Source organism: Strix aluco, chromosome 6, assembly GCF_031877795.1.
Source record: "Strix aluco isolate bStrAlu1 chromosome 6, bStrAlu1.hap1, whole genome shotgun sequence".
NCBI classification, from domain to species: Eukaryota; Metazoa; Chordata; class Aves; order Strigiformes; family Strigidae; genus Strix; species Strix aluco.
Genome location: NC_133936.1, coordinates 43,766,552 through 43,784,545, shown reverse-complemented (window position 1 = coordinate 43,784,545; position 17,994 = coordinate 43,766,552). Strand labels below are relative to the sequence as shown.

General features: G+C 52.3%; 1 protein-coding gene across 28 annotated transcripts in view; it reads right to left on the bottom strand.

Moving 5' to 3' along the window:
- The window catches only part of PCBP3 (poly(rC) binding protein 3), a 61,829-nt gene that overhangs the window by 894 nt on the left and 42,941 nt on the right, over positions 1 to 17,994 (bottom strand). For 10 of the 28 annotated variants that reach the window (XM_074829882.1, XM_074829879.1, XM_074829884.1 and 7 more), the window contains 4 exons: positions 16,561 to 16,639; positions 15,745 to 15,804; positions 12,639 to 12,691; positions 9,524 to 9,693 (listed from right to left, as the gene is read on the bottom strand). In XM_074829882.1, the coding sequence (XP_074685983.1) occupies positions 9,524 to 9,693; positions 12,639 to 12,691; positions 15,745 to 15,804; positions 16,561 to 16,639 (362 nt within the window). Of the gene's footprint in view, positions 1 to 6,809; positions 7,763 to 9,523; positions 9,694 to 12,638; positions 12,692 to 15,744; positions 15,805 to 16,560; positions 16,640 to 17,994 lie in introns of those variants that run through there. The other 18 variants (XM_074829876.1, XM_074829889.1, XM_074829897.1 and 15 more) reach the window with 11 other exon arrangements.

Here is a 17,994-nt window from a genome sequence, read left to right as displayed (position 1 = left end):
GCCTGCCTGCCCTCCTTCCTATGCCTGCCTCTCTCTGTCCCGCAAACAAGGCTGCAAGGATGGTGACTGAGGACAGCTGGTGCTGCTGGCCCCCATCAGCTCAGGCAGTGAGGTTTGGGGGTGACGGGCAAGGGCGAGTGCATTGAGGGGCTGGGGGTGATGCGCAGGAGCCAGCAGCTGGGAGGGTAACACTGGGGAAGGGTGCATACCCCTGCCCAACCTCTGTCTGTGAACAGCAGAAAGCCTGTGAGTAGGTTTTGGCATTGTGCTAAGGGGAAAAAAGCACACCCTGCCCGTGTTCTGGCCAACAAGGAGCCACGGTCACACAGCTCTGGGCTGCCCCAGCACAGAGGGAACAAACATCACAGGCTGAATCTTGTATCGCAGGTACATGAGCACATAAATATTTTTTTCAGTCCAACCCCCCCACCCCGAGCGCTGCTGCATTTAAAGATACACTGTGGTGTCCTGTACATCTTGAAATTGTTGCATTTCAACCTGAAATGTTTGGAGGGAAAATCTACTTGAGGCAAGAAAAGAAATATTAGCATGCAACTGAAAATCTGGTTTAAACACAGAGATGGTGGTTTCTCTGGGGTGTCACGTTTACATCTTTAACTAGCTTTTCATAGGCAGTGAGAAGCAGCACACCATTCCTCTACTGAGTAGCACACAGCAGCATCCATTGGGGAAACCACAGCACTGGCTGCAGCAGTAGCCTCAGGTTACACCATTGCAATGTCTGGGTGGGAGCTCCTGCCTGAAGGACCCCATGAAAAAAAAACCAAACCCATACCACCAAATCAGAGGTTTTGACTGAGCACGTCATGAAGCTATCTTGCTCTCCTTTGCACTGGGAAATCCTGTTGGATTTCTGCTGTGGTTCGACCCTAAGCCATGCATGTAACCCTGAGTTCATGAGTAATGCTGCTCCATCCCTCCATCCCTCCCTCCCACCTCCCCAAGCTCTTCGTGCTTGGCCGTGCTGCCAGCTGCCCACCACCAGCATGCCGCCATGCCCACGCTTCCCCGGAGCATCCCACGCCTCAGACTCTCATCTGAAGCATCAAAACTCAGAGAGGGTCCAGAGCCAAGTGGTGCTAGACCTTTTTTGGTCCAGATGCAAATGCTTTTAGACATAGGCTTTCCTCCAGGCATAAATAATGCCTCTGAGATGCTGCTCACAGGGAACCCAAATACAGCGCTCTGGGAGTGCTTCAAATACTTGACTCCTCGTGCACATCCCGGCTTTCCCTTTCAGGATCAAAGCAGTTCCTTCTAGAAACAGCATGCATGTTTTAAATCAGCAACAGGCTGATTTCAGCATGTTCAGCATGGGGTTCAGCAGCGAAGCCTCCTCCTGCCGCTTCATTTTTATCTCGCTCATCTCCTAGCTGTTTTTTCTCCCCATGTGCGGAGCCGACACGAGCATCATTTCTGGGAAGAGACATCTCTGCGGTTAAACTGCCTAAACACTAGTGTGGGAATCCAGAGCCAGTCTGGTTTTGTACTTGGCTAGATTTAGTTTGCGGGCCGCTTTCTGAGCAATCTGGTGTCTCTTGTTCCTTTTTGCAGGACAACTGTGCTGAGGCAGAGCGGGAGCGGGGGGCTGCACATCTGGAGTTGAAGGAGTTGCACATCTGGTACATTCAGTACTTCCTAAAAGTCACTGCCACGTTACCCTTTGGATGGAGGCCTGGGGCTTGATGCATAGCACAGTGGATTGAGATCCACAGCTGCATTATTTTTTTGAAGGGAAAGCAAAAATAACCCTCAGCACAACCCCAGCTCCCCGTGATATCCAACATGTGAGTAGGGGAATTACACCGAGACTATGACCTTTCTGCAAGTCATTCCACCAGCTGCAGACACTCCCGCAGCGAGCTGAGGCACGGCGCATGCCGACCTCCCCGTGGACAGCGAGGGCTGGGGACACCTGGGACCTCTCTAGCAAAACCTTATCCTTCTGTTGCGAAACACCGGGTCAGGGAGACCAGAAAGTGTGGGGACACCCGTGGCCAAGGGAGCTGCTAGCCATGCGTGCTTGCCCAGATGGGCTAGGGTGTCTCCATGAAGGTCCCAGCACTGATGGGACCCTTCCCATAGTGGGACACAGTGCCAGCCACCTGCTAGGTGGATGTCACCGGTGGGGGGGGGGACACAAATACCCACTCCCTTCTCACGTCCAGCAGCGTGGCACCTCTTCTGCAAGTGGATGGAGCAGAGGCTGGGAGCACCCGACATCCAAATGCTCTGCCCACGCCCCCGCTGGAGCAGGATGCGTGCAAAAAGCTGGTCAAGGGGGACACCTAGTGACCAGCCGGGGGGCGGGGGGGACACGCAGGGCTGGGGACCGGAGTACCTCCCTGGGGCTGGGGCCTGCAGCCAGGCAGGGTTAGGGGAGATGGGCTGCGGGGCTCTCATCTTCTGCGAACGGCGTGAGAAAGGTGTCAGAAAGGGTTGGCGCCCAGTCGGTGCCATCCTCCCACCCCTGTGGCCAAGGAGAAAATGAGATTGAGGATTCATCCTTCCCACAGCACAGAGAGAACCCCCAGAAACCCCACCTCTGTCAGCACTGGAAGGGTGACATTAAACTTGCTAATGGACCATAAGCTTGAAATTAGCATAATTAAAAGTGACTAGCATGAATACATAAAACCCCCTGAAATATGAATAAAACAAAGTATTACATTTAAAGAGTCTGCCCGGTAAAAGTCACTTTCCCTTAGGGGAAACTATTTTTTTCAACCCCATTATGTACTAGATTTGCAAAGACAGTCTAGGAAAAAAATGCACATAACAATACTCCGAACACTTAATTTTGAGAGCATTATCTGGGGAGGATGTGAGGGGGAGTGGAGACCTTCAGCTGAGCTCCAAAGGGCCGAGCGCAGTCCTCAGCTGCCCCTCTCTGATGGAGAACCACTGTGCTATGGGGGCAGGGGGAGGCATCAGACCAATACTTTCCTGCCAAAGTAACAATTTCCCACAAAATAACACATTCCCAAGGAATCTGACTGAGTAATACTGAGTTAGTTACTTCCAGAAATGTTGAATCATTCTGCCTGGATAAAATTGCATTGCTCTGAGAGAGAAAAGCAATGTGCTAAAGTTATTCTGTTGATTAAATGGGACATTCACCTTGTATTGAATATTCATTCCAACATCAGAGATGTGCATATATTTTTCCCAGTGGCATGGCTGTGGGTACATCACTGGAGCGTTTTAAGATCATATAAAATGCAAACCCAAGACATATCACAAGTAAAAGCAAAACATTGAGGCTCCTTCCAAATAAACCATCGAATCTCCTTTTGACCCATATCAAGGAAATCAAAGCCGAGTTTGACACATTCCTTGTGATTTCGTTGTTATCATTGTTGTCATCCACATGTTCCCAGGAGATGCTACAATTTTTTAAACACCTCTTTCTCCAGGCCTAGCTCAAGCCCAGATGATGATGGATAAGCTGCTAGATTCCCACATAACACTGGAATTTTGTTTCTTTTTTTTTTTTTTTTCTTTGCAAAATAACCCGACCCCTAAGAAAAGTCACAAAGTCAAAGGCCTGGGTAATGTCAGAAGGAGGGATACCTCAACCACACCAGCACGACTACATCCTTCACTGTGCCCTCTCCTGTAGGATCCCACCCAATGCTTTCTGCAGGCTCCCCTCCCTCCAGCACTACAGCAAAGGGCTCAGCTCCTTCCCACATCCTCTAAAACCTAAATGCACAGCAGGGAGAGGCAGCAGGCTGGGCTGTATCACTCCCTCTGCCAAGGTGATTCCTGAGCAACAGAAGGCAAATAAGCATTTGCTTTGTAGGGGTTCAGTATAGATTTATCATTTTTTGCACGCCTGGTTTGATAAACCACCAGTTCCATTTGCAGGAGGGCTGGCATTTCCCAGGTAGAGTTGCTCAGGTGGCTTTTTCTGTAATAAATGGTATCCAGACAGCTGAAACAAAAAAAGCATCCTGTGTCAGAGCAAAAAGCAGAAATGTGATCAGTTTTGTACATCGAGGCTCCTTTGCCTCCTCAAGTCCCTTGGGAATACCTCGAGCTTTAACGGTCACGCAAGCAGACATCATGCAGATAAAGCAGGCTGAAGTGCCGTGGGGAGAAGGCAAAACCCAGGACAGCACATTTCAACAACAGTCCTTAAAAACCACATCCCAAGACGCGTTGTTTTTTATCTAGGTGCTGGAAGATTTGTGAGACTGTCCTGCTGCTCCATGCAGAGCCGAGGCTGCAAGGATGTGTCTGCTACCGCTGGGACCGTCCCTTGCCCTCCCCAGCCTGATGCACCATTCCCCAGAGTGCTCCCATGAGCCTGGGTCCTTGCTGCAGTGTGTGGCTTGGCACAACAGCTCGATGCTCATGCTCGTATCTGACCTCCCCTCCTTCACCATGGATTCCTGCAGCGGCTTTACTGGCAGGCACAGTCTCGCTGGGTGATGGACGTACCACAGTGGGCTGGGCTGGGGATGGTAGCCAGAGGGGGAAGTTATCTGTGGGTTCACTGGCACGGAGATGCGTGTAGAGGTATTGCTGCAGCCTGCTCCTCCTCTCTAGCAGCCTCTGAGCTTGGTTGCATCTGGCAGATCCAATCTGGCATTTGCTATTTTGGGCAGCGCTGTCTCAGTGGCGGTGGGGAATAGCATGGGGAGCACACCACACACACAGCAAAGAAATTCAGGGCAGACGCAATCTGCAGAAACCACAGGTCCCTGTGCAAAGCCATTCCCACGTTCATTGCAATTAGCACGCTATTACAGTCCCCTGCCTTCCTCAGGGCATAAGCACCCAACACGTGTACGAACCCCACAAATGCATTGGCTTGTGATGGGTTTCTTGGTCTTGGTTGACATGCTCCTGCTGCTGATTTCTGATGATGCCAGAGTTTTAAAGTGCTTCCATGTGCCCAGAAAGCAGTGCAAGAAGAGGCAGGCTGCTCCTGCCATGCACCTGGGTTGCTTTCCATCCTCCATCACCTGCAAGATCTGCTCATGCTTTGGCTTGTCCTGCAGCTTCATGGGAGAGCCGAGCCACAGCAGGATGGCCTGGTTCCCTCCATGCATCATCCCCCTCCAAGAGGGACATCACCCCAGGCCACTGGCTGCTTCGAGGGTGGTGGCAGTGGGATGTGGAGCTTTTGCTGGCAGGCACATGCCCCGGCTTACCACCCAGGCCACCAGGGTGGCTCTGACAGGCTGATGGGTGGTTATTTTCACGCTGGGTCTCACACACAGATATTTTGTTCTTTTAACACAAAAAATACTTGGCTAGACCAGAGTGAGGAAAAGGAGAGGATGAGGAGTGCCGGTTGCCCACAGCTGACTTACCACCTTTGCAGGTGGCTCTGCGCTTGCTGTGGGCAGTCAGCAGTGTGGGGAAGGTAACATTTGGTGCCTGGGCTCTCTCTTTCCTCCAGCATCAGCACAAACACAAGGGGAGGGATGCTGCTGGGGCGGAGGTTACTGGCTCCACCCAAGCCCCTGTAGCACTTCCCAAAGCACCTCCGAACCCCTGGGTGGGGAACAAAGGGATGCTCTTGCATATGTTTGGCTACTGGACCACCTGAAAGGCACAGCTGAATCCAGACTGCCAGGGAGAGCGGAGCAGTGTTGGGAACTGGCAGAAAAGCATCTTAAGAAGGAGCTGGAAGCACCTTTAAATGCAGAGGCTTCAAATGCTCCAGAGAGCTGAGCACGCATGGGTTTTATGACACCTAGGCTGAGCGAATCATTGGTGCTCAGTGCAAAGGACTGGCAGCCACCTCCACATTTCTGGATCTTTGACAGCAGTGGGGTCCTGGGCTGGGGGAATGGACCTCTAAGGGGAGGTGACGATGCTGCTTGATACACGCAGATAGCAGGCACATGATGTCTTGCTCAAGCAAACTCACTCCCTTTGCCCTCTCCGAGCCATGCTACCATCCCTGCCAGATGCTGGGCAGCCACACAAGCCCCCATGCTGGGGCTGGAGCCCATAACCCTCTGCCCAACTCTGGCCCGATGGATGCGGTGGCATCATCTGGGGTCCCCACTGCAGCCCCTTGTGAACGCTGATCAGTCAGCACTGGTGACAGGAGGAGAAGCAGTCCAGCATCCCAGCAGGAAAAGGGAGGGGAACTGCTAGCAGTACCTGCTGGCAGTAGGGGTAGAAGAGAGGGAAAGGCCATGAAGTCTTGGGGCTCCCCTGGAAAAAACAATATATTTCCCATGTGGTACAGTGCAAAATGTATCTGCTGCTTTAGCTGCCTGGGGACATGGTGTATCACGATCCCCTCCTTTGCAATACAGGAAAAAACATGTACCATATGTTTTGTACAGTAGGAAATTAACAGATGGAAAATATATTTGTTTCCCTGTTTGAGAGGTAGGAGAGAGAAGTAAAGCCTGGAAGCAGAAGGCAGGGCTGGGCATAGAGGGTCTTGGGGAAAGGTGTGAGGCACAGACATGGTAGATTCATCCAGACAAGGGGGCAGTGAGAGATGTTTGTTGTCATACCGTAACTTGTAACTTAATCTTAGGGAAAATCAAAGCATTATGCAAGTCAAGTACCCTCCCCTTTAAAAAAAAAAAGAAAGCCTAGAATCACTCAGGAAGTGCATCACTCATGGGGACCTTCTCTAAATAAAATAAAATAATAATAATATGATGATAATAATAATAATGATGATGAAGTTTTGCATACAATCCCCACCTTCCCTCCAAGCAGCTAAAAAGATGCAGAAGGATGCAGAGGGAGGGATGGGGCTGGAGATGGCAGGGCGACCCAGGAGAAGAACAGTCGGAGCCCATCGGTAGCAGAGCTGCACAGACATTTATTGAACACAAACAACGACAAACACAGCCGGCTCACAGAGCTTCCTGAGCTATCGTCCAAAGGTTTTGCTCGTGGGGATTGTCAAAAGAGTGCTTTCAAAGGCCCCTGGGGGTGTGAATCCCATGCAGCTGAATTCTTCCCACTTCCAGTTGCTTGTTAGTTAAAAAAGAGGACCATTTTTGTGTATGTGTGTGTGTGTGTGTTTCCCTTCTTTTAGTATGAAAAATGGCTTGTCTGGACCCTGCCATGTTTCAAACAGAGAAGACTGCAGGTGTACCCATGCGTGTGTGTCAGCTTGGGCTCTGCATGTTCTGCTTCCCAAATAACATGGGGTGAAAACTATGCCTTGCCCTGAGGGCAGGGATGCAAGGTCACAAAGGTGAGCCAGGACAAGCAAAGCCAACGATAAGGGAGCATCAAAGGAAGAGGGTGTGAAAAGTAAGTACTCTGAAGCACGCACAGCTCTGGGTGGCGTCACATGTCCATAGGTTACAGCAAGTACCGCCAACTTCAACTCAAACGTGTAAGTAGCTACTCTAGACTGACACTAGAGACCCCGTCAGCTTCTGAAGTCTCACCAGCAGAAAAAAAACAACCCCCCCCTTCCCCACCCCCTGAAAAGCAGATGAAGTAATAACACCGTACGCTGAAAACAAGGACCATAACCAAAGAGTTTGGGAGCAGTCTCAGGAGCACAGTAAGGAGCTCGTAAAGAAATGTTCCAGTGTGTGCATATGCATGTGTATTTAAATATATATATATATTTGTTAGTAAAGAAAAGAGTATCTGTGGAGGCAAAGGGAAGACGGTAAATGTACAGGCAGTACAGGCTGGGTGGAGTGCCGGTGGCTGGAGAGGGTCGGGTGGTGCGGAGTGGAGGATGGTGGGTGGAAATTAGAGTGCGCCCATTCCAGTGACCTCAGACGTCAGCCTAGAATAGACAGGGACAGAGAGAGGGGTGAGGGGGAGACAAAAACAAGCGCTTAATATCCAGAGCAGAAAAGAAAACGAAGACCCTGTGGGGCAGCGCTCCTCCTCTGGCCTACGCCCCGCTGGGACTGGGGGCAGAGCATCACTGGGTTGCTTGAGCACACGGAGCTTGGGGGTCCCTGTGGAGGGCACGGGGGGCTGGAGCAGAGAGCCAGCTCAATGGCCAGCTGCCTTCTCCTCTCCTTGCTGCTGCCAGGTAATGCCTGTCCCTGGCACTGCACCCACCAGGGGTGCTGGCAGGAGGCATACCAGTGCACGGCTTCACTGCTACCAGCATCCCTCTCAGGGAGGGCAGGCAGCTGTCCCAGCTCCTCCGTCTTCTTCATTTTGCTTTGGTTTTTGAAACTATGGGAGAGGCTGAGCTATGCCCCATCCTGCCGCCTGCCAGGTCATCTCTGCCACAGCACAGGCTGCAGCTCAGCTAGCCCTTTCCAGTAAGGAAGAGCCACTCGTTTTTCTTTTCTTTCTCTCTCTTGTTTCAAGAGGTGGGGGGAGGAGGCAAGGAGCTGAGGGAAAAGCTGCTTGGCCTTGCCCATGGGCATGGGGCCGGCCCTGTCCCTCTCCTGAGCGGCTGGAGAGGTGCCATGGGTGGGGGCAGCGGGACAGCGGGGCAGGATGGTGGAGGTCTGTTGCAGGTCAGGGCTGAGGTGGGTTGGGTGCAAGGAGGAGAAGGCACATACAGACCTCACCAGTGCTCCCAGCCCACACACCAACGAACGTCAGAGTCACTGCCAGCAGCCCCCCATCCTCAGAACCCTACCAGCAGCCTCCTGCAGCCACACGCATCCTGGGCTGGCGGCAGGTTAGCACGTCACCAACTCTGCCTGTGGCAGAGGGCATGGACAGTTGGACAGCCTTGGCTTGCACGGCTGTTCCAGGTGAGCGCGAAGCCAGTAAAGGCCCTCTCTCCCCTTAGCTCCCCATCCGTGAGTCCATAGACGCAGGCAAACAGGTCTGTGCGAGCACCCCAGACATGGTTCACCACCAGCACGGAGATGGTCCCCAACCCCTCTTCAGCTACATCTCCCCTGTACGCTCCCCTTGCAGTCCCTTGCTGGACCCCCAGTACCCCACGGCACAGGCAGCATCACCCCCCAGCTGGAGGCAGCGTCGGGAACCCTTGGCCCTTGTGAAGTCCTGTTGCACCAAGCATTTTAGCATGAAAAGGAAGCAATCAGGCCGTTCCCATGTCTTGAGTTTATTGGACTGATTATTTTCATTGGATGGAGGAAAGCCTTTGGGAGGCCTGGAAGCACACAGAAGAGGCTCTGAAGTGGTAGTAAGCGATGCCGGGATCCCAGTGAGCAGGTCCCAAGTGATACCTCCCCACCACCAGCTCATATCTGTCCCCGTCCCTGTCCCCTGCCTTGTCCGCAGGGAAAGTCGGCGGCAATTTTGCCCACCCACGAGCAAAACCCTCGAGTGAGGGTGATGAGTGGGCAGGTGACCGGCGCAACCCGCGGCCACTCCGCCGTCAGCAAAGCAGCTCCCAGTCACCAGCCAAAGTGCCAGTTGGGGGGAGAGGTCCCGCTGGTGACATCTGGTCCCCGCTCAGAGGTCTCAGCAAGCCACCATCCGTCCCAGCCGGCCTCAGGAAGCCCCTCCTGGCCTGCAGTGCCGGGAGCGAGTGCTGCTCCCACCACGCCAGCAGGACAAGTTTGGCCGTGGTGGGAGGCGGCGGAGGTCGGCGGGGGGGTCTCACCTGGCGTTGATGAGGTACTGAGCGAGGCTGATGTTTGCAGGGGTTCCTGTGATGGTAATTTGGCGCTCTGATGACCCTTCCGTGGCGTTGGCGATTTTGATCTGCGCTCCCGACATCTGCCGAATTTCATTGATTTTGGTCCCTTGGCGTCCGATTATGCAGCCTATTAGCTAGAAAAAAAGCACGGAGGGAACGTCTGAGAAGCGGCAGCTCTGGCAGTCACCGGCGGGATACAAGCACAACCACACGGTGCCGGCCAGAAGCTTTCCTCCCTCTGCCCTGGGACACGAGTGACCTTAACGCTCATGAAAACAGGAGAGGGACAGCCCGGGGGTCAATCCCACCTGCACACAAGCACGGTCCTCTCAGGACACGTCCAGCAGCCTGCCCTGCTCTGCTCCTCGGGGGCAAATTTCATTTATCTGCACACAATGCCCAGCATCTCAGAGGGCTTCAAGAAGGGCGAGGTGTTATATTGGGCTCATTTCGGTAATAATAATTTTCACGGTCTAATAACTGGTCAGTGTTTTGCAAGGATGGGAATAAGTCATGTTTCAGACTGTGGTCTGCACTTATCCCCTTGCCAATCACAGCGAACCTGAAGGAGGTTATACAGGACATGTTACTAGAAGAAAACAAGCCTGCCACCTTCCCTGGGGACATCCCAGCTCCAAGAGCCCCCTCATCAGCTGGTGCAGCCACACATGATCGATAGCTTCACATTGCTTGCCCCGTCCCACACTTCTCCCCTGTTGGGACACACTCGCTGCCTGTTACCCCCTTCAGCTCCTTCAGTGCAATGCAAAGGCTCGCCCGCGTGCACACCATTGACAGGAGAGCACCACATGTCTGCAGCACCAACAGAAGAGAATCCTACTTAAACATGTATTTCACACTCTTGTGAAAAAATTAGAGCCAGCTGGAGACTTGAATTTCCTCAGTTGCCCACGCCTTGAATTTTCTCAATGGTCCTCAGTGGTTTGAATCTCTTCAGCAGTCTTCATCTTTGCTCTTGCTCATTTTTGCATCAAACTATGGTCCCCTCAAGCACCTCTGCAGCTTGGTAACACATACCGAGATGTCCAGCTTTACCAACACAGGCATGAGGTGTTTCTGCATGCCTTTCTTGGCCATCAGCATTTGAGCTCTTCTCCAAGGTTACACCTGGGAATTTTATATGTGGGACATTCATCTTGGCAGCTGCTAGATTTCTGTCACTGTAGAAGTGGAGACAACTACTCCTCCAAATGTCCACTGGTCCCTTTGTTAGTGGTTTGTCGCATGTGAACCTGAATATATACACCACACTGCAGTGCTGGAAGAGTATCAACTATCTCAGGGGCTGCAGTGGGCTGTTCAGCCCAACAGCTGCCCATCCTGGTCTTCATGGCGCAGAAATAACTCAGAGATGCTTCAGCAAATGAAAATCCCTTACAGATGGGAACCTGCTTGGGAGACCTGAGGAGCCAAACTATTTAGACAGATGTTCAACAACATCCAAGCTGAACAGCATTTGAGTTTCTCCTGACAGTCAGAGGAGCAACAAGATGGATACCATCAGACTTCCTTGAATGGCAGCGCAACCTCAAGCTGATCTACACCACTAAAACATGCCTGTAGACCCTTTGCTTTAAGAAATCCAAACCTGTCCTCCGCTTCCAGGGAAGGTGGCAGTGAGGACTTAAAAGCCTTCAAAACAACAGGAGGCAGAGCTAAGGAGGCATTTTTCAGCAGACAGAAAAAGGCAGGTGATGACATCTAATGCTGCGCAGGTCTGATGAGAGCTGGGCTTCTAGCGAGCAAATGCTCTGAGTGCTCCCGGGTCCTGTGGGAGGTCCCCTGGAATCCTTTCCTCCCCTTTGGGCCCTTTTCCAAGGGCTCCCTTGATATTCCTGAAGATGTCCTCATTGCTGCCAGGGCTATGATCCCCCATGCTTGACAGACGTGGCTGTTGCAACCTTAGGAACATTTTCAGAGCTCCCTACAGCCTCCCAGAGGGAGCTTGTCGCTGGACAGACAGAAGCAGACTCGGGATCAGCCCTGATGCCATCTCCCTGCAGAACCCTGCGTTGGTGGTTGGCCTTGGTGTGAAGCGTCTCCGAGGGTTTCAGCCAGCAGATGTTGAGAAGCTGTTTCCCTGACACATCTCTCGGGTGGAAGGAGGCTGGGGCATGCATCCCGGAGGAGCAGAGGTGCCCGGCAGCTGCAGCCAGGCTCGCTGCCCATCCCTTGCATTGCCATGTGTTGGTGAACAGCAGGAAGAAGTATCAACAGCTGCCAGACCTCGTCTAGAAACTCCTGATAAGGGTGGGCTGAAGGTGCTTGGAGATGGGGACAGAGACTGGAAGTCATGCCCCTGCTTGCCCTGATCCTGGTTTGAGTGCAGGCTGGTTATCAACTCATGGAAAACAGTGGGCCAGTCCAGAAGTGAGACCCATGGATCCAGGTGCTGCTGTGTTGTGCTCTCCATCCCACCTCCTCCCCGCTGAGCATCCCCAAGCACCCACCTCGCACCGTGTGGTGCCCAGCATGACTGCAGCCTCCTCCCAGTGAATATCCCAGTCCAACATCTACTTTACCACAATGCCTTCATCTATAAGACCCAAAAGTTACCTGCCACCAGTACTGAGATAAGACGCACCATCCTTCAGATTTTTGTGTGACACTTTGTATCATCAGAAACACTATTTACTTACCTCCTCTTCAATGCCCCCTCCCCCAGTAACTACGCTTGAGCTGAAACATCATCTCAGATCTGCCAGTGCTAGATTAAACGATTATAGTTTAATCAGGGCTGGCTCAGGAGCTCTCCCCCTTCCCAGTGCTGTCAACTGGGAGTGTTTCATGAGCACTGATTTCACTTGGAAAGGGAAAAGGAGCATTAAGGATTGTACCTAGGAAAGCTACTGACAGAGTAAAGTCCAACAGGTGCTTTATGCTGCAGGCCGATTCCCAACAGACCGCACATGACATGAGTGAACCTGGTGAAGGGGCATCTCTAAACATATTTAACAAAGTCATATGCCTGCAGCTTATATATATATATATATATACATACACATATATATGTGTATACACACACACACATGCCAAGGAAGCACTTGGATTTACTTACATCATTGGGAATGGTGAGTTCATGAGTACTGGCCGGGGGACTGGCATCCAAACCTGGGCATATGCAAGGGAAAATGGTTATAGCTTGTAGAGACAGCGCGGTGGAGCTCCGCTGCTTTCCTGCAACAGTCAACACTGCAAAAGCTGCGTCCTGCCGGGACGGGAGGGGAAGGGGAGCACACACGCTGGTACAAGGAGGAGGAAGACGGTTGCTACCTGACTCTGCTGGAGCTGGCTGCCACCTTCCCCTGCATCCCTCGAGCTGGCCTTGCAAGTGCTGCCCCATGAGTGCCTTGCTTCCCATCCTCCATCCTCCCACTGAGAATGGCTTCAGAGGAGGCTGCGTTACAGTGCAAGGTCGCAGCATCGCCAGGGAGAGGTGGGAAAAGCACCTTCCCACAGAGCCCTCTTCCACACAGCAGCAGACAGCCTGCTGGCTGGGAGACCCAACCCCAGAGGCAGACAGCCTGCCAGCTAGGGGGTCCTCCACGCACCCTCCAGCCCTCTCTGGACACAGCAGCACAGAGCTGCTCGGTTACAACAGCTGCTTCGTGCCCCAAAGCCAGTTTCCCTGGGTGATCCGGCAGTGCTAGCACAGGACAACCTGCAAAGCATTTTGCAAGTTACAGCCCCACAGACTTGCACACTGAATTTAAGCCAGACCGCTACGACATGCAGGCTAGCTGGACCCGGGACTGGTGGTCCCTCTCACTCTCAAGGGAAAGCGTGGCAAACAGTATGGAGATTTAGAGCCTGCTTCACTACAAAATGACATGGCAAGGAGTGAAGGCAGCAGTATGCTTCCTCCCAGCCTCTCCTGGGCCAGGGAGAGCACTCTCCTCCACAGTGGGAAAGGTTGGAGCCAGCAGGCTGCCCTGTGTGTGTAGCTCCAGAGTAGCATGGCATGATGCTCCTAGACCAGGTCAAAGCTTGCTTCTCCGAAAGGTTTCCCTATTAAATCACCTCAATGCTGAAGTATCTGCAAGACAGAAGCTGTCTGGCGGCTAACAGGAATTTGCAGTAACCTCAAAAAACCCCTTATCCATATGATATGAACTACTGAGGAAGGCTTTTAAGAGCAGTGCGTGCAAAAGTCCAAGACGCTTGTGCAGAGTAAAGGGTGGCAGAAGCACAAGGAGACTGGAAGTGCTGGGCTGCTACAACACAAGCCAGCAGCAGCACCAAATTCCTGGTCACCCAGTCCGGCAGGGCTTCTTCACACTGCACAGCATGATGCCGCTGCCGTAACCACGCCGAGCAGCTCCTCCAAGCAATGGCCAAGTTTTGCTGGCCCGCATTTCCACCAGGGCCCTCTGCACTGCGGAAGAGGAGCTTCCCTGCAGTTTTGCCAGCAACAGCCGCCCAGGTTTTAAAACGCAGCAGGTCTGAACTGATGTCTGTCTGGGTACCAGCACTGTCAAAGGAAGATTTTTAAAATACTAAAATGAAGCCTTAGGTTGCAATCCCATTCGAGCATCGCCCCTAGAAAGGACAATATCAGGTATTCTCACTTCACTCTTGCATGACTCCTGCGCTTTCCCACATGCACTTCCCTTACAGAGACGCAACGCCTGGGTACCCTGCCCAGGCACCCACTTGTGGGAGGTCTCTCTACCACATTTTTCACTCAGGAGCACACAGAAAGGCAGGGAATGGGGATGCAAATCCTCCACTCAGCAGCCCTACGCCCTCCTTCACCTCTGCTGGGTGTACTAATGCTAAAGTCTGCACAAAACAGCTCCTGGCCAGGTTTTACACAGAGGGCAATGCTTAACGCTGACTTTACAGCATGTTGCACTGGAAAAGACATTTCACCAGCCCTGGATAATCTTTCATGCTGAACCTCTTCACCGTCTGGGGCAAGGTGGACTGCACCTAACACAAAGACATGTCCCTCAGGGGGCTGGTGTCCCTGTCTCTCAGCCATGCGGTAGGCCCTGTCTCTCGGCCACACAAGGCTCAGCTCAGTACCAGCCTGGGTATGACAGAAAAGGTCTTCTGAAGGGAGAACAGCACTGGAGATGGGCTCAGAGCAGCACTGAGGCACTCAGGGGTCTTTGGAAATGCAAGCTGGGCTCCTCAGATTCTTAGGTAGGGCTCCCCGCCTGATGCTCAGATGGCATGGGTGCTGCTGAAAGCTGGGGCAAGCGGTGCCATGGTGCTGCACCACCCCTGCATCACAATGGCCATCGAGGAATGGCCACGTCTTTCTCCATTACCTGGAGACAGTTTATTTTAGCATACCAGATCCTCCCTCTCTGATATGCACATGCAGTCCCAGAAGCTGTAATGTGGGGAGGTCAGGGCAGGATTAATGCCTTGGGTGATTGTAAATGGCAAAGCAGGGCGCACAGAAAACAAGGCTGTGCAGGTTGGTATCATGAAATCTATCTTTGCTCTAGTCTTGTGGGTTCTATTTACTTGGGCTACATTTGCTTCCATTGTTAGGCCATGTCCCCAGACTCTTTCAAGGCAGGCATGTCATGAGCCCTGGATGGCTCCAGAGCATGTGTGTGCCCTGGGTACCCCCAGGGAGGGGTCTGGCTCACATCACCTATGAGCCTCCAGGTCTCAGGATAACTCCTCTAAGCAATGGTAGGTTGTGAAAGATAAGCATGATTGGCACATATGGATGAATGTGTGGGACATTTGAGATCAAAAATTCTCCAAGTTTACAGCCACGCTTTGGCTCCTCAGGGTCCTCTCCCACTAAAAATACAGCTCACCCTGAATGGCTTAGAGATGGCTAAAACTGTGTCTTGTTTCTGGTCCCACAGGCATTTTTCTACTGTTTCTGAGCAAAGTTTACACAAAATTAAATGAAAGAATAAGGGCAATGTCTCTGATGTCTTTCTGTTACACAGATGGCAGTTATACACAAACATCAAAAAACTAGGCAATAAACTCCAGGCACTTTTCTTTTGACATGCTGTACAAAGGAGAATGGCAGGCACAGTGCTGCCCAGTCTCTCCCTGCTCAACAAGAAGACCTGCTGTCTTCTCCACAAATACCACAGTTTATCTAGGAGCACAACGATGGCACAGTCCTATTTAAGAAACATATTTCAACAGACACCTGCTTATTTCCCTGTAGCTTTGTGTTTTACCTGATGATTGGCCCATCAGATTTTGAGCTTCTTCGGAGGAATGTAAGGGCAGCTTTTCTCCTGAAGAGCAAAGAAGAAACAGGTTTAATGCTTTTGCCTTCGAGGAGATAAGCAATGTCACTTCATCTAGGAAGCTCAAAATATGATGAACATACTGTCCGAAAAGGCATTTCCAACCAGCACTTTGACCCCTGAGTAAGCAAAGGTACTTTAAGCATCTCCATCCCCTGCGCTCTATCTGTTTCCCAGGTCACCGTGAAAACGCCAGCCCTGGGGACGAGGCTGCTGAGCCACACCACGTCTGCCTGTCCTCCCATCAATGCGGCTCCCTACGGCTGTGGCTCCTTCCCATCGCTCTCCCCAGTGCAGGGGTGCCGTCCTGCCCAGCTCAGCACCACCAGGTACCAGGGCAGCATCCCCAGCCGGTGCTGAGCCGTTCCCCCCGGGAAAATGGGGATGTCCCACCAGGGTCCAGATCAGCACACGGTGGGAGATGCTACCTCCTTTGGCTGGGGAAGGTGAGAGACTGGTGCTCATCACTTCTGCTGGGAAAGCCAGCAAAGCTGGAAGCAAGGTAAACGTGGCTTCACAGGAGCAGTCCAGACATGCATGGTTAATGGCTGAGAGCTCGCCCGTGAGGACCGTAACCCCCAAACATTCATCCTGTCTCCCTGCTAACCTTTCCCCATGGACATTGCAACTTCAGTTTTACTACTTGCCCTGCTTGTTTCCATAAAATAGCACGAGTTTAGAAAGAGAGAGAAACTCTACAGGTAAGAAGAGAAGGATATCTAGAAAGGGCGTGTGGGTACGTACCAGGGAAAGCGGGGGTGGTCTGTCCAAGGGGAGTAAAGGGGGTTTGCTGCATAGCCAACTGGTGGAGCTTGGTCAACTGCTGAGGGGTAGGAGGGACATTAGAGCTAAGAAGGTTATTGTCATAGAGTACAACAAGTCACACCGAAAATCAAGAGCAAAATTATAACGGAAGAAAAAAAAGAAAACAAACCAAAAAAAACCAAACCAGGAAGCCATGGTGAGACATGGCAAAAACATTAGCAGAAGGACTTGGCCTGGGTAAAATGCAATAAAGCCCAAATCTTTTGCAGAAGTGCTTGGTCAGGGTCTGAAGTACGATACCATCAAGAAGCCCATTCTTAGTTTCTGCCCCTTGCCAAACGGTTCAGCTCCTTTGCCGTGAGCGAGTGGCCACCTCAGCGCATGGCCGGCTGCCTCAGCAGTGGTAAGGCTGCTGCCTACGGCGCTTCCAGCCGCTGCCTTTCCCTCCCAGGCTTCACAACCTGTGACAAGAGGCTGCTGCTCGCTTCAGGACAGCTTTAGAGCAAAGAAGCCATCTCAAAGACACTGCCAGGCTAGTGGCCATTGTGTGCCAGAAGCCAGAAGACCCTCTTTGTGCTGCTGGAGCTGCAACATGACCACTTGCCCCCCAGCAAACACTCTTGAGCTGCACCTCAGATGGAAAATGCCTCTTGGAGGCAGACAAACCGTGGCTCTTAACACCAGCTTACAAGAGCAAGTCCCTTAGCAGTACGAGGAAATACGGGCTTCAGCCATGACCAGTAGGTATTTCAGATCCTTGTATCCCTTGTTGTGCTGGGTAGGTTTTCGTGCCCCGTCAGGAAGTGGTTGCGTACAGAGGAGTTTGTTTGGAATACATTTTGTGCTCTGTTTCACTGCTCCAAATTAAAAAAAAATAAATCAATAAACCAAAAGAAAACAAAACGAAGTGGGCTGAAATCTAGCAGTGAGCAGGAGGGGGCAGGTCTTTATCACCTCCTGCTCGGCAATTTCACAGCTGCTTAGAGGGTTGCCAGGATCTCATCATCCCCCAAATGCAAACCACTCATTGCACCTGTCCCCCGCCTGAGGAGGGAGAGGCAGGAGTTACAATTTCCATGTTTTTGGGGGAAACAATAATGAAAAACCTCCTTGCTCCTCAGCGTGGCTAGGGAGGTAGCGCAGGCAGGTCTGGCTGGCAGCAGTGAGGGGGAAACACTGGAGAGAGCAGGTCTGGGGGGCTGAGCACACCGGGGAAGAGGCTGGAGGGAGGCAGAGGAGAGGGGGAATGCCTGCACGTCTCCAGAGAGGTACCCGAGGGACCCCTGCCTGGCAGAGGTGTGAGGACTTCCAGCCTCTGCCTGCTCGGGGGAGAGGTCTCGCCACCCTGTGAGAAGAGGCGCACGCCCACCTCTCCATGTGCAGCACGGAAAATAAGCGAAAGGTGTGCTATGG